The sequence below is a fragment of the Lichenostomus cassidix genome, chromosome 10 (assembly GCF_008360975.1).
Source record: "Lichenostomus cassidix isolate B80296 chromosome 10, HeHo_3.0, whole genome shotgun sequence".
In the NCBI taxonomy this organism is placed as follows: domain Eukaryota; kingdom Metazoa; phylum Chordata; class Aves; order Passeriformes; family Meliphagidae; genus Lichenostomus; species Lichenostomus cassidix.
The window spans coordinates 15320922-15337634 of NC_139491.1; the positions used below are offsets into that span (position 1 = coordinate 15320922).

General features: G+C 40.0%; 1 protein-coding gene across 4 annotated transcripts; it reads right to left on the minus strand.

Moving 5' to 3' along the window:
- Positions 1–281: 281 nt before the first annotated feature.
- BNIP2 (BCL2 interacting protein 2) lies at positions 282–15778 on the minus strand. Of its 4 annotated transcripts, XM_085070830.1 has the most exons (13): positions 15629–15736; positions 13966–14034; positions 13120–13257; positions 11410–11540; positions 10634–10701; positions 9657–9830; positions 7646–7822; positions 6888–6990; positions 6581–6712; positions 6100–6186; positions 5873–5971; positions 4429–4464; positions 282–2778 (listed from the first exon to the last, which is right to left on the minus strand). In XM_085070830.1, the coding sequence occupies exons 4-13, from the start codon at positions 11457–11459 to the stop codon at positions 2730–2732; spliced, it is 975 nt and encodes a 324-aa protein (XP_084926956.1). In that variant the 5' UTR covers positions 11460–11540; positions 13120–13257; positions 13966–14034; positions 15629–15736; the 3' UTR covers positions 282–2729. The 4 variants fall into 4 exon arrangements, with proteins under 4 accessions (XP_084926956.1, XP_084926957.1, XP_084926955.1 ...); XM_085070831.1 differs by lacking the exon at positions 13966–14034 and having other exon boundaries at positions 15713–15778; XM_085070829.1 differs by lacking the exon at positions 13966–14034 and having other exon boundaries at positions 15629–15764.
- Positions 15779–16713: the final 935 nt, after the last annotated feature.

A 16713-nucleotide genomic window follows, 5' to 3' on the forward strand; every position in this document is an offset into this window, starting at 1 on the left:
GTTGCAGAAATCAGTTTATGAAATGTCACATCAAGAGGCCACTGGCCCAAACAACTCTATTTCAGTTGTGTACAGCAATAATGAGGTAGGTTATGACTTGATTGCTACACATATAAATATGTATAAAATAATGAGACCTCTAAATCAAAGGTAAATTAGTGGCACATGAAATTTTTTTCTTGACAGGGCTCACCAAATTCTAGCAAAGTGACTCCTACTTTTAGAAGGAAGTGGCATTGAAAGGTCAATTCCCTACAATAGTGTATCTTATCACAAAGTGATTCAAGTTTTGAAATAATTTTTATTAAAGTATGACATTCCAACTTTTCATGTTTTTAAATATTAAAATATATTACATCATATTATAGATTTCAAAAAAGGAAAGTTTGACAGAACATTACCCATAGCTTTGGGACCACTTTGCTTTTTGTAAACATCCACCTCACCATTAAATGATGAGCTGCAAGAAGTCAGAGGGGAATAATCCTTTAGTACACTTCTTTCTCAAGCTGCATGTCTTTCGAGGCAGAACTGTGTTGCATACTCATTCACTACAACTTATACAAGAGAAATAAACCATTTATAAGCACATACACATTTCTGAAAGAAATCATACAGCATGAAACTGTAGAATCCTTGGCCACCAGGAAACACAAAACCAATCCCATCATTTGTTAATATGGCATATACAGAGGACTGGCTACTCCATACTGCACTGTACACACAGGAAGCAATGGGACAGAGAACTGTAATCCCTCCACTAAGAATATAATTTTACTGAGAATAATTCTCTTATCAAAATGGAAATAAGATAACCAGAATGCTTCCTGTTTAGCTTAGGACACATGCAAACCCAGTGAAAATCAGGTTTGCATGGTCGTACAAATCACACTGTGAAAATATCAGAAGGAAACAGGCTGCAAGTGTCCCATGTACTGACTTGAACTTTACATTAATCTGAGTCAACATCAAAACTGAAGCAGGAGGTAAGACAGCCCCAAAGAAAGTGCATTTATGTTCTGCTTTCAGAGCAAGATCCAAACCTGACGGAATGGATGCAAGGCAACTTGGCATTAGTATTGCCTATTGTGTGAATACATCCTGCACATCAATCTCCTTGAAACTCTGATACAGAAGCTACTGCAACAAAAGGACTTAGATGTTGAGATGAAAGTATCTGAACTGCAGACTTAAACTTCCAGAGACATGAGCAATTTTCCCTCACCTGACATCCATATGCTCTCAGAGTCTAGACAGGTATCACTGGAGACAGTGGATTTAATTGTTACTTGGTAAGTCTTGACCATGGAATATCTCACAACTGCTATTTATCAGTGCCAGGTAGTAATGCGGTTGAACATAACATTTTTTAATAAGGTAGCTGAGTAACATTAAATATAGTTAAAAAGTGATATTTTTTGGCATTAAGACAAAATTGTGAGCACAATAAACACCAAAAGCAAAGATTGAATATACTTGCTACAACATTATATTGCTCAACTCCTGAATGGATTTATTTGCATACACCTGCCCTTACATGGAAATTGCAATGTTTATCAAAAGATGTTACAAACTTTCACAACATATCAACCAGTGCATTACTGTTGTCCCAGTAAACCTATAAACACTAGTTATGTGTCCAAGAACACCTCTTACAGACACAGGTTTACCACCACTGCGGGGAGTGAAAACACTCCAACCTTTAAAACGCTTTTTCAAAGTTAAATTAGTGCTGGTATCATGTGCCTAACTAAAAGCTTTATAAATGGATGTTTCATCTACAAGGATGACACAGGTAGCGTAAGACTTCTCATATTTCTGCCCAAAAAATGGTATTGTGGCTAGAATATCTCCCTAGAACTACACAGCAGAACTTGTGTAACTCCCAAGTTCTACTGAGCATGACCAGAGCTCCTACTGGTGACAACCAAGATTCATCCACGGAGAACTGCAATGGACTCATTTCCTACTGCCAGCTGAGACTGTCTTGACATAGTGAAGCAGAACCTGAATTCACAACTTCAGCTGAAAAAGGTCTGGTATCTTACCAGTCAGACAGTTCAGCTATCGTGGTTTAGGCTTAAACCTTGTGGCCAACAAATGACATCCACAGAACTGCAGTTCTGCATCCTGATTGATGGACTGAAAGACACCAAAGTTGAAGCTCACTCTAGTGAGGTAAAGGAGCGAGTCTGTATTAGGTATGTGAACAAAAACAAGGATCTCTACATCTGTGAAAGCCAAGTTAATATGATTGTTAATATCCAAACAAGTTTTCACAACAATGAAGAAATGCACTTGACCATTTACAGCAAAACAGATTTATACAATAACAAGTAACTTATGGCCTTGTCTACCTGCAAATGAATTCCTTCAGCAGGTATTCAATATATATTGCTCAGTCATAAAAATATATATATTATCTCTTTCCTTTAACATTTAGGTATATAAATATTTTACTGAAGAACATGCATCATTTAGATAAACAGTTGCAAGAACATCCTCTGAAAACATAGGGTTCTTTGCCATTTAGCAGTATAAAACGATTACATAAACAGCAATTAAAGTCAAGACAAACCAATACAGCAGTAAGCAGTTCATTGTGTGCTACTCCAAAGCACCTTTTGCAACAGATTTATATAATACATACACACAGAGAATGCATTGTCATGGTGCACAAATGGCATCTTTCCATCTGCATATTCTTCAGTCTTGTTTGAACTCCAAACTTACTGTTCACTTTTCTGCTCTTGTTTTCCATTCAGCTCTTGGTCAACTCTGCTTAGCAAAGAAAGGAGTGAAAATAAACTATGTTAACATAGTTTGATAGCTCATATATTAAGAAAAAAACATTAACCTTAACAGAAAAACATAAAGCTTTTGTGTGGGAAAAGTTTTAGTAAAAAAATATTAAATTAAGAGTTTTAATTAATGTAGTCATGATGTTTGGGTTTTTTTTAATATCTATTTTCCTACCTCCCCCTAGAAATTAATTAAAATTGTGAGGAAACCATTTAAATAAGTATAGCACTTGAGAGGAAGCATTTATAAGGTGCAAGTGAAGTTTGACTACAGAAGAGAAAAGCAGGCACTGTGCTCGTAGTAACAAACGCAAGCAGGAATACAAGCATACAGGTAACACAACAATACTGGCAAGCACTACCACTCTGATGAATTCATATGCTGCAGAATAAGCACTGAATTAGTCACCTTTAATGTGAGAGTAATTAAGCCAAGTAGGTAACAGCACTGGTTGTATCAACAAAAGTGAAGAGGCTCCATAACTGCAATACTTTTCCTATTGAGTTCCCTGTTTAGGGACTAACCTTCAACACATCTCCTTTCTACCCTATTATAAAAAATAATGCCTACAGCTGCTTTCAATCTGATTAAAGGCTCACTATCCAATTCTGCCAGGATCTCTTCCCTAAATCTAATTTTCACTGAGGAACATACTACTTTTTACAGAAGTGATGGTAGTCTAGGTGAAGCTATCAACAGGGACACTAACTAAAGTGCCCCTGGAGATTTTAGTTAAAATCTCTCTACTGGAGATTTTAAAAATTATCTCTTAATTGTAATAATTCCTAAAGAATGTTCAGCACATCACTAGATTTACATGTAAGCTTTCAGAAATAATTTAAATTCCTTTTACTTCAATCTCAGTGTTACTCTACCCAATTTAGACAACATGCCTCCCTTAATAGTTATGCACACAAAAGAAAAGTAATTTAAAAAAAAAAAACAAAGTTAATAGCAAAAACTTTCAGTACATTGTTAGTGAGTGAAAAAATAACATATCCATTCCAAAAATTCATCAGCTGTGGAATAGCTTGAATTGTTAGCAGGAAATTTAAAAAAATGGAAATCCAGTATTTATTAGCAAGGAACATAGGCACTGCAAATACAAACAGCACTAAAATACTAATTTAGATTGCATCTGTGCAAGTTAATAACTAAAAAGGTAGCGAACACCAAAAATACAAGATTCAATATTAGAACTGCTTAGAGAGTTGCATCTCTGCTAATGCATAGCTACAGCTTAGCACCTAAATACAGCTCGTCTTCAGATACCAATTCCTGTTAGAAACAGTGGAATTTGATTTAATGGGTTCATACAGAAGCACTACTTTTGCCTCTTAAAGACTTCAAGTTGAGAACCCATGCATCCCCTTAAAAGTGAGCATTTCACATAATAGTGTACTAGAAAGTATTCACAAATGTCTGTCTGAAGACCCAGGGTGAGTTCTTATAGATTCCATACTGCCTGCAAGTACAGTATAATTACTGTCATGCATAAAAACTAGGGCACTAGTGCATGTTTATATTTACAAATGCTTATTCCTTTATGCAAGCCAATCAACTGGGAGTTAGTTGCAGTGCAAATTGTCTTATCTAGATGCAGCCCTAACCAAAATATGAATATACCTTTTCTGTTTCTTTCTAAACTTTTCTTCTTCATACCTTGGTGAGGAAAAGTTTTATTTCAGTAAGTATAACATATGAAGGCCAAAATCAACAGAAGCTGCAAACCAGTATTAGTGTCAATACAGTTTGCAGAAACTTATCAAATTTCAAAACTTAAGATAATTCAGAAAAAAAATACATTGTACCTTGAACATTTATTAGCATTAAACAAAATGCATTAGGATTTAGTTACTATGACATAACAGTTGAATATGAACTTTGTACAGTGTTAGCATTCATCACTAAAATTTAAAGTCTGTATCCGTAACAGTTTGAAGTCAGACATAATCCTCCACAGAAATCTGACAATTAACTCTCTAAGTTAACCAAGTCCAGCCTTTACCGAACAGTTAAAGGTTCATCAATACAAAGAGGAGTCCTTTAAACCTTGGAATGACACTCTGAATACTCATAACACATCCACAAAATCCCAGTTAAAAGAATTCTAAAGACAGCCCAAGGCTGCCGCAGCTTTGTCATGTCTTTCACCTCCACCCCAAGAAAACTGCTTTTCTGTCTTACAGAGTTAAACTGTGGAACTGATAGCAGGGATGTTTACTGAAATCACCAGCCATCTACAGAGGCATGAGGATTTGTCCACCTTCTGTGTGCACAGTGACACTGGACCATCTTCCCCAGTTTATGTTCACCTATTACAGTGCAGACAACACTGTTTGTGTATTATACCCTCTAATAGGCTGATCAATTTGTCATCAGAATTTTAGTGTTTTCATCTGGTTTTCTTAAGACCCAAGTTTATGCTTTTTACTCTATTACTGCATCCACAAATGCTTTTGACAAAAGGATCATGACCACATTTGAGAGCAGAATTGTGCTGATGTTAAAATGGATATTTGCATCTGGATGGGAAGAAAATTACATTGATGCTATCTTCATTTCTTTACCAAAGTAGTTTAGAACTGTAATGAGTAGGGATTCAGAATTTTCCCATCACTGCTTTTCATTTAAATGAAAACCCAATCCAAGTGATATTTCAGCACCTAACTTGTTCCACATTTTAATAAACACTGAAGACATTATAAACAACTTCAGTATCAACATGCCCAGAATTTCCCACAAGCCAGTTTAGTATTCACACTAAGGTGCAAAACAACTGGAATGAGACCTTCTCTCTAGAAGGCTTAATTTGCACACCACAACTTAGTAATTGCACAAAACTTCACAGTGAAAATCACTATATATTAACATTTTGGCTATCCATGCTACTCCATACCAAACTGCCTTTGGCAACGAGGTGAAACATGGAGACTCCTCCTAGAGACAGCAGTGATCTCAGTTGAAGTCATTAAGTGCCAAGTGTTACATTCAACCCAAACATTGATTACAACATCTACCAGTCCTAAACCATGATAAATATAGAAGATGTTGGAATAATAAAACATACTGTTTTATGCATTCTGGGATGCCAACGTATTCCATGGGGATGAGTTCAGCTAGTTCTGCCAGGGTAAAGACATATCTAATTTTTTGGCTGAATTTTGAGCTGTGGAAGAACAAATGCAGGGTACAGTTACAACTTGAACATTTTTCACTAGGTCAATATTAAAACAGTCTTTTAAGTTCAAAGCAAACAGTCGTCAATTATTTAAGAAAAAGCTTCCAGAGTATTACCTAATAAATGGTTTTGTGATGGCCAGGAGTGTTCTGATGAACCAGGAGGGATGAACTATGATCAGTGACTTCAGGTTTTTTCTTAACCTGAAGGATTTAAACAATGGACACAATTACTAGAAGAAAATGGCAGCATGACAAAGGGGTTTTGAATATACAAGAAGTACGTTTTTAGAAGCACAACTGTCTCATAAACATAGTACTCTGACATCCCATTATTAGAAGTCAACCTCTATCAGAAGAAAAAATACTACACAACTGTAAAATCAAAACTTAAGATTCAGTATCGATTTGACAAGGAAATAACATTCCAAGGAGAAGCTTCTTTGAATCTTTTCACACAATTCATGAAGTGCTTCACAAAGGACCCCCCTTATTAACCTTGTATTAATATATTAAGTTGTAAGCATATTCTACAAGATAACAATATTCAGTATTCTAAGAATACTATTTTCACTAAAAAAACTGGAGAACTTCTTACCTTCTATCAATTTGTTGGTAACATTTCCTAAGCCAGCCTAAACTTGGCATTTTTCTCCGTGTTGTTGCACCATTCAGGTAAACAATCATATAGTTCTCTGCTACTAACAGTTCTAAAGTGCCAATTACATACCTGGAGAGATAAGCAAAGAAAACTTTTGTATCCACAGTCTTAATTTTAAAGTAATTCCAAGTAGCACTTAATTAAAATTAACAAAATAAATTACAATTACAAAATAGTTAATAAATAGTTAACAAATTAACAAATTAAAACTAACAAAAAAGCAGAAAGGCCGATGATGACTTACTTAAATAGATTGTCCATTAGGTATCTGTAGTTAGGCTGGCTGCTCTCAGGCATGAAGCAAACAGCAAACACAACAATGGCATTTAACCCATCACCATAATAACCTAAAAACAAAGAAATAAGCAGCAGTAGTGACAAAGGTGACAATACACTGACTACATTTACACTAAGTCAAGCACATTGACTGAGCTTTTTCATTATTTACCTCAAAGAGATTTACAAACATCCATATGGACACATTCATACAGTTACAGAAAACCTCAAGGTTTATTTTTCAAGTTTGTCTAATTCTCAAGGAACAGCTCAAACTGATGTCAATCAAACACTGTACCTATAATTAACATTTCAGTACAGAACCTCAGTATATTTAGTAACATCTTATGTTATTAAAGTTTAGTCAACTTTTCTTCTAACCTAAACTTCACAGACTATTGGGAAGAGTCATTAATTGATTTCTGCCTTAGCAGATCTATACTTAATACTTTCAGCACTCTTAAAGCCAAAAAATTAGCTAGCAGTGACAACTTAGGATAGAGTAAATACATCTTATTACATAGGTACATTTTAGTACATGTGACCACATGTACATTTTAGAACTTCAGTTTAATAGAGAAAAAACTGTCACATCAACCATGTCTTCACAGTGCAACAAAGGAACCACCACAAGTCTCTATGCCCAAAGCTCTTCCTCTGCCTCCCCAATGCAGTTTAAAGAAGTAGTTGCTCAACAGTTCCCCATAGCACATCACCAATCCTTACCACCATGACTGATAACTTTTTTATATGGTTCAATTGCCTTCATGTCCACCCTATGGTCCTGCTCTCCAATCCTAAACATTCGCCAGCGTCGACCATCATCCTTCTCCTCTGCCACAGTGTATTCAGCCAGTGATCCTTTTCTAATGACATCAGTAGTTTTTGGTTTTGGAAGATCATCTAGCAAAATTAAAACATGTTAAAGACCCTTTATGAATACCATGCATAGTGACAATCAGTTACAACACAAGTTAACCACTTTGCTATTTGATCTGTTTTGGTATTCTTCAGCCAATGGACACACCAGCTGATGTCATGGATATTTTATAAACATACTCATGTTGGTAGTTATCTGTTAACTGTAATGTTCTCTATTACAGGTATGTGAAAAACCTCCATTCATGGAGGAAGCCTAACTAATGGTAGGCTTTCAGAACACAGACCTCAATGAATTTCACCAAAATAGACAAAGTGGTTAACTCCAGTGAGAATTAGAGGTTGCTTGATCACAGATTTACATGAAGCATGATTTAAAACATTGAGGTACCTTGCAAGCAGACATGCAGGCAAATCTAGTAAAAATTAGATCTAATTAACATGTGTGCAATCAAAATATATGAAATTTATGCTGACAGCAATCTGTAAGACAATTTGCTCCAATGAAATTATGATTCTTGACTTTGTTGCATGGACCTTACCCAAAGCGAGAAAAACCTACTGCAAGTTAGTTGTCTGTTCCCAAGACAAAGCTGTTAATTGAAACTATCCTTCCAGGAAAATGAAGACAGCAGCATTAAAGGAAGAAAAGACAGAAACCCTTTTCAGCCACTTTTAAAAACAAGACACAAACATCTGGAACATTTCCTTTGCATCACTGCAAAACTAATCCTAAATACCAATGCTTCTTCACTAAAACAATGAAAATCCTTTTACAAAGGTAAACATAGTCTCTGTTAAGAAAACTTTACCTGCAATATGCCTTTAGCTATTTAAAATGCCAAAACCACCCCCTTATTCTAAAAAGTGTTTCTTCTTCCACAAGTAGTGTTTCAAATATAACACTGAAAAGAGAACCTCCTGTTTATTCAGGAATTAAAATTATGTTATTTTCAGAATAGGAAAATAATAATTGAGTTTACATGTTTGCTTTAAATTAAAGACATTCCTAAACCATGAAGTTTAGAGATATTAGAGACTCCAACAATTTGCCCAACACAACAGTTCTTGGCTTCCATAAAAGGGCCTTAAGACATCATTAAACTCCAAGTTTAAAATTTGTGCTGCAACTCCTACACAAAACGTTTATCTCAAATAAAATTTGTCAGAATTTCCAGGTGTTTCCTATAAAACACCTATTAATGTCTTAAAATTGAGATCATTACTAGTGCAGTTATAGCAAAGTTAACTTCCTATGAAGTCACTCCAGAATTCCTTGACACAAAATACAGGCTCTTCTACTGCCTCCAGTCAATCTGGACAGAGGCAAACTTTAAGGCTATGAGTTAGACTTTGCCATTCTCACCACAGGAAGATTCGAGATCAGGTGTTACTTAGTATTTTTAGTATTGTTAAGAATACCATTCAGTCCTCCTTAAATTGCAACTCATAATTTTCTGAGTAGGCAACCTGTATCTCTTTGTCTGGCTCCCTCCAATTAAACCTCATTTCTAAAACATTTACAACACCTTGGGTACTTTTTTCCATAGGGTGGTTCTTAAAACCTTCCTGAAAAAGAAAGGATTTTCCATAACTTCAAGCCTTATAGATGCATATATAGATGATCTTCACCTAAGTTAATCTGCAGTTACAGCTGTTAACTGTTAACTTATCAGGTGAGGTCTGATTGTTCTTTAAAAAGTAACTGCACCTATTTCTGATTTCTAATCTAATCACTCCTTTTGTATTTCTCCTCTTGTAATACTGAGCCACAGCTATTTCTTACTAGAGAAACAGTCAACCTGCGGCATGTAAGAAAATATTTTAGAGCATCAGACAAAATGAGCAAAATACTCACCTTCCCACTCAAATTCATTGCTATTCTCTGAAGTTGTATCTAAATCATCCAAGTCTATCTCTCCGCTCTCATCCAAGTCATCAGACAAAACAGCTTCCTCATCAGGATCCAAATTTAACCTAATATCTGGAGTAATTGTTTTCTTCCTCAATTTGGTTCCGTTACCCTCTGTATCTAAAGAAAGCAAATTATTTTCAAACCCAAAGCAAGTTTAGATAAACATATTAACAAGACAGAAAAGCACAGTCCTTTCTTATAACGCATTGTAAATTAATGCCCATAATTTAAACAAGCTAACTTTTGAGTAAGACTTTAATAGGGGATGAAAGGAACAGCAGGTAAAGTTTCTCAAGTGCAAGGTCTCAATTGCACACACACAGGATGACCAGGGTGGCAGCCCACCAGCCAAACTCCCTGCAGAAGAAAAACCTGAAGAGCTGCCACCACCTCAGACACTACTGCTCCTGCCTGCTGCATCCAAGTGTCCCAGGACTGTTCCAGATATTATACTGAATAAATCTTGCAAATAATAAAACAGATTCACGTCCCTAGCACTTGCTTTTGTTAGGCTTCAGTAGCATCATAACTATCTTTGAGCAAACAGAAAATAATATACAAGCTGAAAAAAGAAAAAAAGACAAGAATGAGGACAGAAAATGAAAGAATCTGTTCTGTGAATACATAGAATGCTCCAAGGCATAAAGCAAATACTTGCATGATTTAGACAGCAGCTGAAAGCAGGGAATAAAATCAGATTACCAATCCAGGACTGGAAATGCCCCAAAAGTAAAGCAGACAGACAAAATCTAAAAAATTTTAAAATGTAAAAAAAAAAAACCAAAAAAAACCCCAAAACCCAATCAAACAGAAAAATAAACAACACCCCCCCCCGAAAAACTAAAAGAAACCAAGCAAAAAAAATCCCCCCCCCAACAATGTAGGAAGTAGTCAGCTTGAATGGAGTGGAATGTTCTTACCAGGTTCACTTTCTGTTCCAGCTGCAGCCAACGTATCAGACTCAACAGGATCATCCTCTGGCAGGGGCCTGGGACACAAAGTAGAAATTATTGTTACATAACTGCTTTTACATTTTTTAATGCCATATATTTAGAATTACACACTGCAAAAAAAAAAGCCACTGTGGGACAGTACTGCACTAACTTGACTTACAGCCTAGGTTCAAACTTTCAGTAAACAAAACACCACAGCAAGCAGAAAATTCCTTACAGCATTCAAGTGACCATCCCTTCCTGTGACAAATACCAGAACACTGACTACTACCAGTGTGTCATCCTTAAGAAAACTTGTCATATTCTTACTTGACAAAATTTGACTTCAAATAAATTTTATAGAAGTAGTTGTGTCATGTAATCATAGAATGCCTCTAAGGTCAGCAAATTTAGTTTCCTTGTGGGCCCAAGCATCAGTAGCAGCTTTAGCTGTTAAAAATTTTCCTCAGAAATTTTGCTTCATGAAATATTTGGGCCATGAGACACTGGCAGTAATATGCAAGCAATGTAGCTGCAAAATATTAGCACAGAAAATAAACAAAGCCAAGCTTACAAATCGTCACTTCAGAAACACTGGAAACTTCAACAGTGGCAATCCTGAAGAAATATGCCACAAAACCTTTTTAAAACTGCTATATTAATGTAAATCACTTCAAGATTATTACTGAGTATTAGTGCACCAGGAAGACAGATATTGCTGATGTTGTGTTCAATCTGAATTACTTCAAAAAAGAATTCAAAACCTTGGAAAATCTTCATCTTGCCACTCTTCCTTAAACTCAACCCCTTCCATTCTTCAGCCAACTTGAATTGCTAACAAAGACTCCTGATCAGCCAGAACCTCTGGTCTTCAGCACAATGGGCTAAAGAGGAGCTGCAGGAACATAACAGAAGATGTTGGTTCAATACTGTGGTAATTCCCATACTTGCACCACATCCTTTAACTTATCATCAAATTGAGGGATTACGCAGAATAAAAACCAATCAACACAGGGAAAGGTTTTTTCTTTGTTTCCGTTTTACTTTTTTTTCCAGACAAAACTGCTTATAGAGTGATTTATAATACAATAATTTAGGTTGGAAGGGATTTCATGCAGTCAAGCAGGATCAACCTCTCAGTTAAAATTAAGGCCTTGAGCAGCCAGATCTGTCATTCATGATTACACCAGTTCACTCCAAAATATAAGGAACCTGACATGTCTCTAGACTCTATAGGAGACAATGAGTGTGTCTATTTTATACACACAGTAAGTGTGTATTTTGAGTTAAAAAAAAAAATCAAGATGGATTTTTTAAGATACAACCCACTGTTGTGGTCTGGACCCTGGCCAAACACCAAGGTACCCATGGCATCTATTTGCTCACTCTCCCCTGCCACAGCTGGGCAGAGGAGAGATAAAGTTAACACACACAGGGTTCATGAATTGAGATAAGGAACCGGGAGAAAATGCTCCAAGGACAAAACAAGTCCAGCTTAAAGTTGCAAAGTGATTTATTACTAAGAGTCAGAGGAGAATAATGAGAAGTAAAATAAACCACTTAAAGACACCATTTCTCTGCTCACCCCCCTCCCTCCTTCCCACCAACAGTGCAGGGTGGGGCAGGGTGTGGGGGTTTAGGTCAGTCCATCACCAAAATCTGCTGCTGCTTAGGGAGAGGAGTCCTTCCCCTGTGTTGCTGTGGGGTCCATCCTACAGGAGACAGTTCTCCCGAACTCCTCCAGTGTGGATCCATCTCATGAGCAGCAGCACACACACACACACTGCTGCATCGTGAGCTCCTCCCACGGGCAGACAGTCCTCCCAAACTGCTGTGGTGTGGGGTCCGTCATCCACGGGGTGCAGCCCTCTGAGGCCAGGCTGTTCCATCTCGGGAGCAAGGCCTCTCTCAACACTGGGACTCCCACTCATCGCCCTGCTCCAGTGTGGGCACCTCCCCACAGGCTGTGGGTGGATCTCTGCATCCCCCGTGGACCCCATGGGCTACAGGGGGACAACCTGCTCCACCCTGGTCCTCACCACGGCCAGCAGAGGACTGTTGGCTCCAATGCCTGGAGCACCACCTCCCCCACCTTCTCCACTGACCTTGGTGTCTCCATGTTGTTTCCCTCACATGTTCTCACCTCCTCCTCATCCTCTGGCTAAAAAGAACTGCCTGACTGCTTTGTTTTGATTTCTTCTTAAATATGTCATCACAGAGGTGTAACTAACATCTCTAATTGGCCCAGCCTTGGCCAGCAACATGTCCATCATCTTCAAAGCCATCCAAGATTGGCTCTGCTGGACATGGTGAAAGCTTCCAGAAGCTTCTCACAGGAGGCATCTTTGTGGCACCCTCCATTACCAAAAACTGGGCTAAGCAAAACCAACACACCCACTTAAAAAGAAAAATAATGCAAACAACCCAAACACTTTAAAGATAGCTATTTAAGAAAGTGTCTTCAGAGTACTCACCCTGTGATGTGCAAGTAAAGTTCTATTTTTTCAGGCTCACCCATCACCAGCAACAAGAAATCCCCAATAATGGAACATGACAAACCATTCTGCTGACATAAAAGTCTGAACCAGCTCAAGTTCTTGGCTGTGTTGGCTCTGAAGATTGGAAGAAACAGGTACACTTATCAATGACGGTGTTAAGAAAACCAACATTAATCAAAACAATAAACCACGGTATTTTGCAAAGAAGCAATCAACACAGAACACGAGTAAGTCCAAAGTTCTAAGGCAACCAATACTGCTTTTTAACCCAGAGATATAACTCTTTTTTACATATCTGGAAAATAACTCATGTGGCAGTGCTGACATCTGTTTTTTAATATGCCAAAGCCTTTTTAATTTAGCTGTAAACCTAAAATCTAAAAACTTAACTTGAAAAATATATTAAATTGTAATAATGAAAGAATTTATCAGTCACATAGAAAAAAAGGCAAATAATTTCTACCTGATCCTAGCACACTTCATGGCCAACTCAAAAAGTCATGGTTTCTAAGAGCAGCAAACCTAATTTTACTCTCCATTACTCATTACTTTCTATTTTGCTTAAAGAAATGGAAGCTGGGGAGTTATCTAAAGATCAGAAACTTCAACACATCAAAGAACATCTGGATGCAGGGCTGCCAGGAGGTTCTGCCCTCTTACTAGAGCCACTGGACTTTGGTACTCCACAATGCCTTTTATATTTTTAAGTATCTGAACAGGCAAGTATGATATTACAAAAAGGGAACACATCACTCAAACCCACTGCTCTTTCACAACAGCTAATTAATAGATTTCCATTCCAGAACAGCAGGTTAGACCTACTTAAGTTTGCATCTGAAGAGTATCACTGCTTGCACCAGAGGTCAAACATCAGTGTTTTCATCCTTTTTCCTAGAAGAATAGATAATTTTCAGAGTTCTCCCATTAATACCAAGCTGCCTTAGCTGGTAGGTTCTGGAATATCAAGTACAACAGTGGCAAGAAGCCTATTAAAAATTGCCACTTATAAAAATTTACAGTGCAACTAAACAGAGATGTCTGTCCCAAATACTTTAAAAAAGGGGGTAGTGGCAGGGGCTGGGACAGAAGGGCAACAGAAAGCATGAGATCATTTAATTCACGAAGTTAAAGGCTGCTTGCAAAAATTATTTACATTTTCACCTCAGTTCTCAGCAAACACACCAATAAATACAAGTCAGACATTTCCATAGCCACACCTGCCTATCCAATACAAAGATCTATATTCAGTCCTTGACCAGTACCTCTGCTTTTAAAATAGAATAAATAGGAAGTTTAACTTTGCCAAACAATTGCAATGTCCAGCATTGTCCAGCATCCACGGACAATGTACCTGATAGGCAAAGAACAGAAAGCTGTTTCCATCTCAAAAGTCAAAATCAACTTCAAAACAAGCTTAGCCTACTTTTCTTCCCCCCACATTTCACTCCCACTGTGTCAACAGAAACATTAGCTGAGTGTCAAGTTAATTCCAGGTTCCAGGCTTAAAAGAGGCACCTCTAGGAGTAATTTTCATATTTGATTTTAAAGCAAGTCAAAAGCAAGGAACAGACCCATTTTCTGCTACCACATGATGCAGCTCACTACAATTTCTAAATGTTTCTATAATTCCAGTGGTTTTTAGACCATGGCCAGACTAGCCATAAGCACAGGACACATTTCCCAAACTTGAAAAGGGGCATCCAGACTTTATCACTTGCAAGTTTGCAAAATGAGACGATGCAAGGACTTTCATTAATAACAAATCAATTCTTTGTTTCCTTTTTCTCCCTTCTCTCAGCAGCAAAGCACAGAGAAATCAGACAGCTAAGAGAGAAAACTTTGGAAAACACTCTTGCTTTCCACCCGAGGATACCAAACTCCACATCCAGAGCAACGGAAGAGTCTGTATTTCTGCACCAGTCAGATTCATTTAAATACTAACTTCTCAAAACAACCCAAAAGCATTTATACTCTGCTTAGATGTTCCTTTGTAGGACTTAAATATGCATACAAGTCAACCAGAAATAATCAACCACTATTTAGTGTATTGCATTAGTAGCAGGAAATCAGGAGGAACTGAGACAAAAGGCACTAGAAAGCAACTCCGACTTCCGCGCCACGGCTCAGTACTGCGCGTTCGCTGCGCCTAGAGCGGAAGAGCCGCTCCGCTGCGAAATCCTGCGGGGCAGGGCAGGGCAGGGCGGGGGATTTTCCCCTCGGAGATTTACGCGTTCACAGCTCTTCCCTCCGCGCTGGGAGCGGCGCGGGGCAGCCGCGGGCCCGGCCGAGCGGGGCTGGGGAGCTGCCCGGCCGCGGGGTCCCTGCGCGCCGCCACCGCCTGGAGCGCCGGCCGGGCCACAGCGCTCGGCCCGCCGCCCCCCGCGCACCTGCGGCCGGGCCTCGGCCCCGCCCCGCGCCCGCCCCGCGGGACCCGACCGCGGCTCGAGGCACCCGGGCCGGCGCTCTCGCCCCTCGGCGGCCGTACCTGGCGGGAGCGGGGCCGCGCTCGGGGCCGCGGAAAGGGCCGCGCCAGGGGCCGCGCTGCGCTGCGCTGCGCGCCCGCGCTCACCCGGAACAGCATCCGCCGCCCGCCTCACGTGACAGCCCTGCCCGCGCAGGTCTGTGCTCGCGCGCGCATGTGCGAGCTGCGCGCGGGGCGGGCTCGCGCCGCCGTGAGGGCGGGACTGCAGCGCCACAGAGCACCCCCGTGAGGGCGGCGCCGCGGAGAACACCGAGTCCAACTCGAGGCCGCGCTCTGGACACCGCAAGAGTCACACTATGTGCCCCGGAACGTTGTCCAAACGCTGCTAGAACACTGTCATGCTTAGTGCTGTGACCAGTGCCCTTCAGGGAGCCTCTTCAGTGCACGAGCAGCCTCTGGGTGACACCCTTTTCCTGATACCCAGCCTAACCCTGCCCTGACACAGCCCCAGCCACTCCCTCGAGCCCTGTCGCTGGTCACAGAGCAGAGATCAGTGAGTGCCGCCCCTGCGCTGCCCCTCAGGAGGAAGCTGCAGCCCGCAGGGAGTTCTCCCCTCAGCCTCCTCCAGGCTGAGCAGGCCAAGCGCCCTCGGCCGCTCCTGCCGTGGCTGAGGGACAGCGCCGGGCCCAGGGACGCTGCTACCCCCGGCAGCGCTCGGCTGGACGTGATTAACGCTAATTAGCTGCTGTTCCTGCGCACGGCATCGCCTCCCCCACTGCCCGTGCCGCTCGTCGCAGGGCTGTGACACGAGAGGTCGAGCCGTGTGCCACCACCCGCGGGACACGGGATGGAAATGTCAAGTGCACTCGGCTGAGCTGTGCGTGCGAGGCTGGAGTGCTGTGCGCGGTACTCGGGGAGCCCAAGAACCTGTGAGATGAGCGGGACCTCCCGCAGGAGGGAAAAGAGCTCAGACAGTGTCAGCGCTGCATAGCTGTAGCACAGTTATGGAGGAAAACCCCTCAATAGCCACAGCATTTGCAGGTACAACTCAACCTGTATAAATACAGCATCCGAAATACAGACCTTCAGCACAGTAAAATCACGGGAAGGTAGATAAATCTAATTTTTTTCCTCTTTTTCACATATCT

What these genes read in the sequence shown, in the direction of transcription:
- BNIP2 (XM_085070831.1), bottom strand. Translation starts at nt 11,459, where the DNA reads ATGGAAGGGGTTGAGTTTAAGGAAGAGTGGCAAGATGAAGATTTTCCA. An exon ending in TGGAACAGAAAGTGAACCTG is followed by an intron (nt 9,831 to 10,633) that starts GTAAGAACATTC and finishes TGCTTTCTTTAG; the next exon opens with ATACAGAGGGTAACGGAACC. An exon ending in CTAATGGACAATCTATTTAA is followed by an intron (nt 6,713 to 6,887) that starts GTAAGTCATCAT and finishes TTATCTCTCCAG; the next exon opens with GTATGTAATTGGCACTTTAG.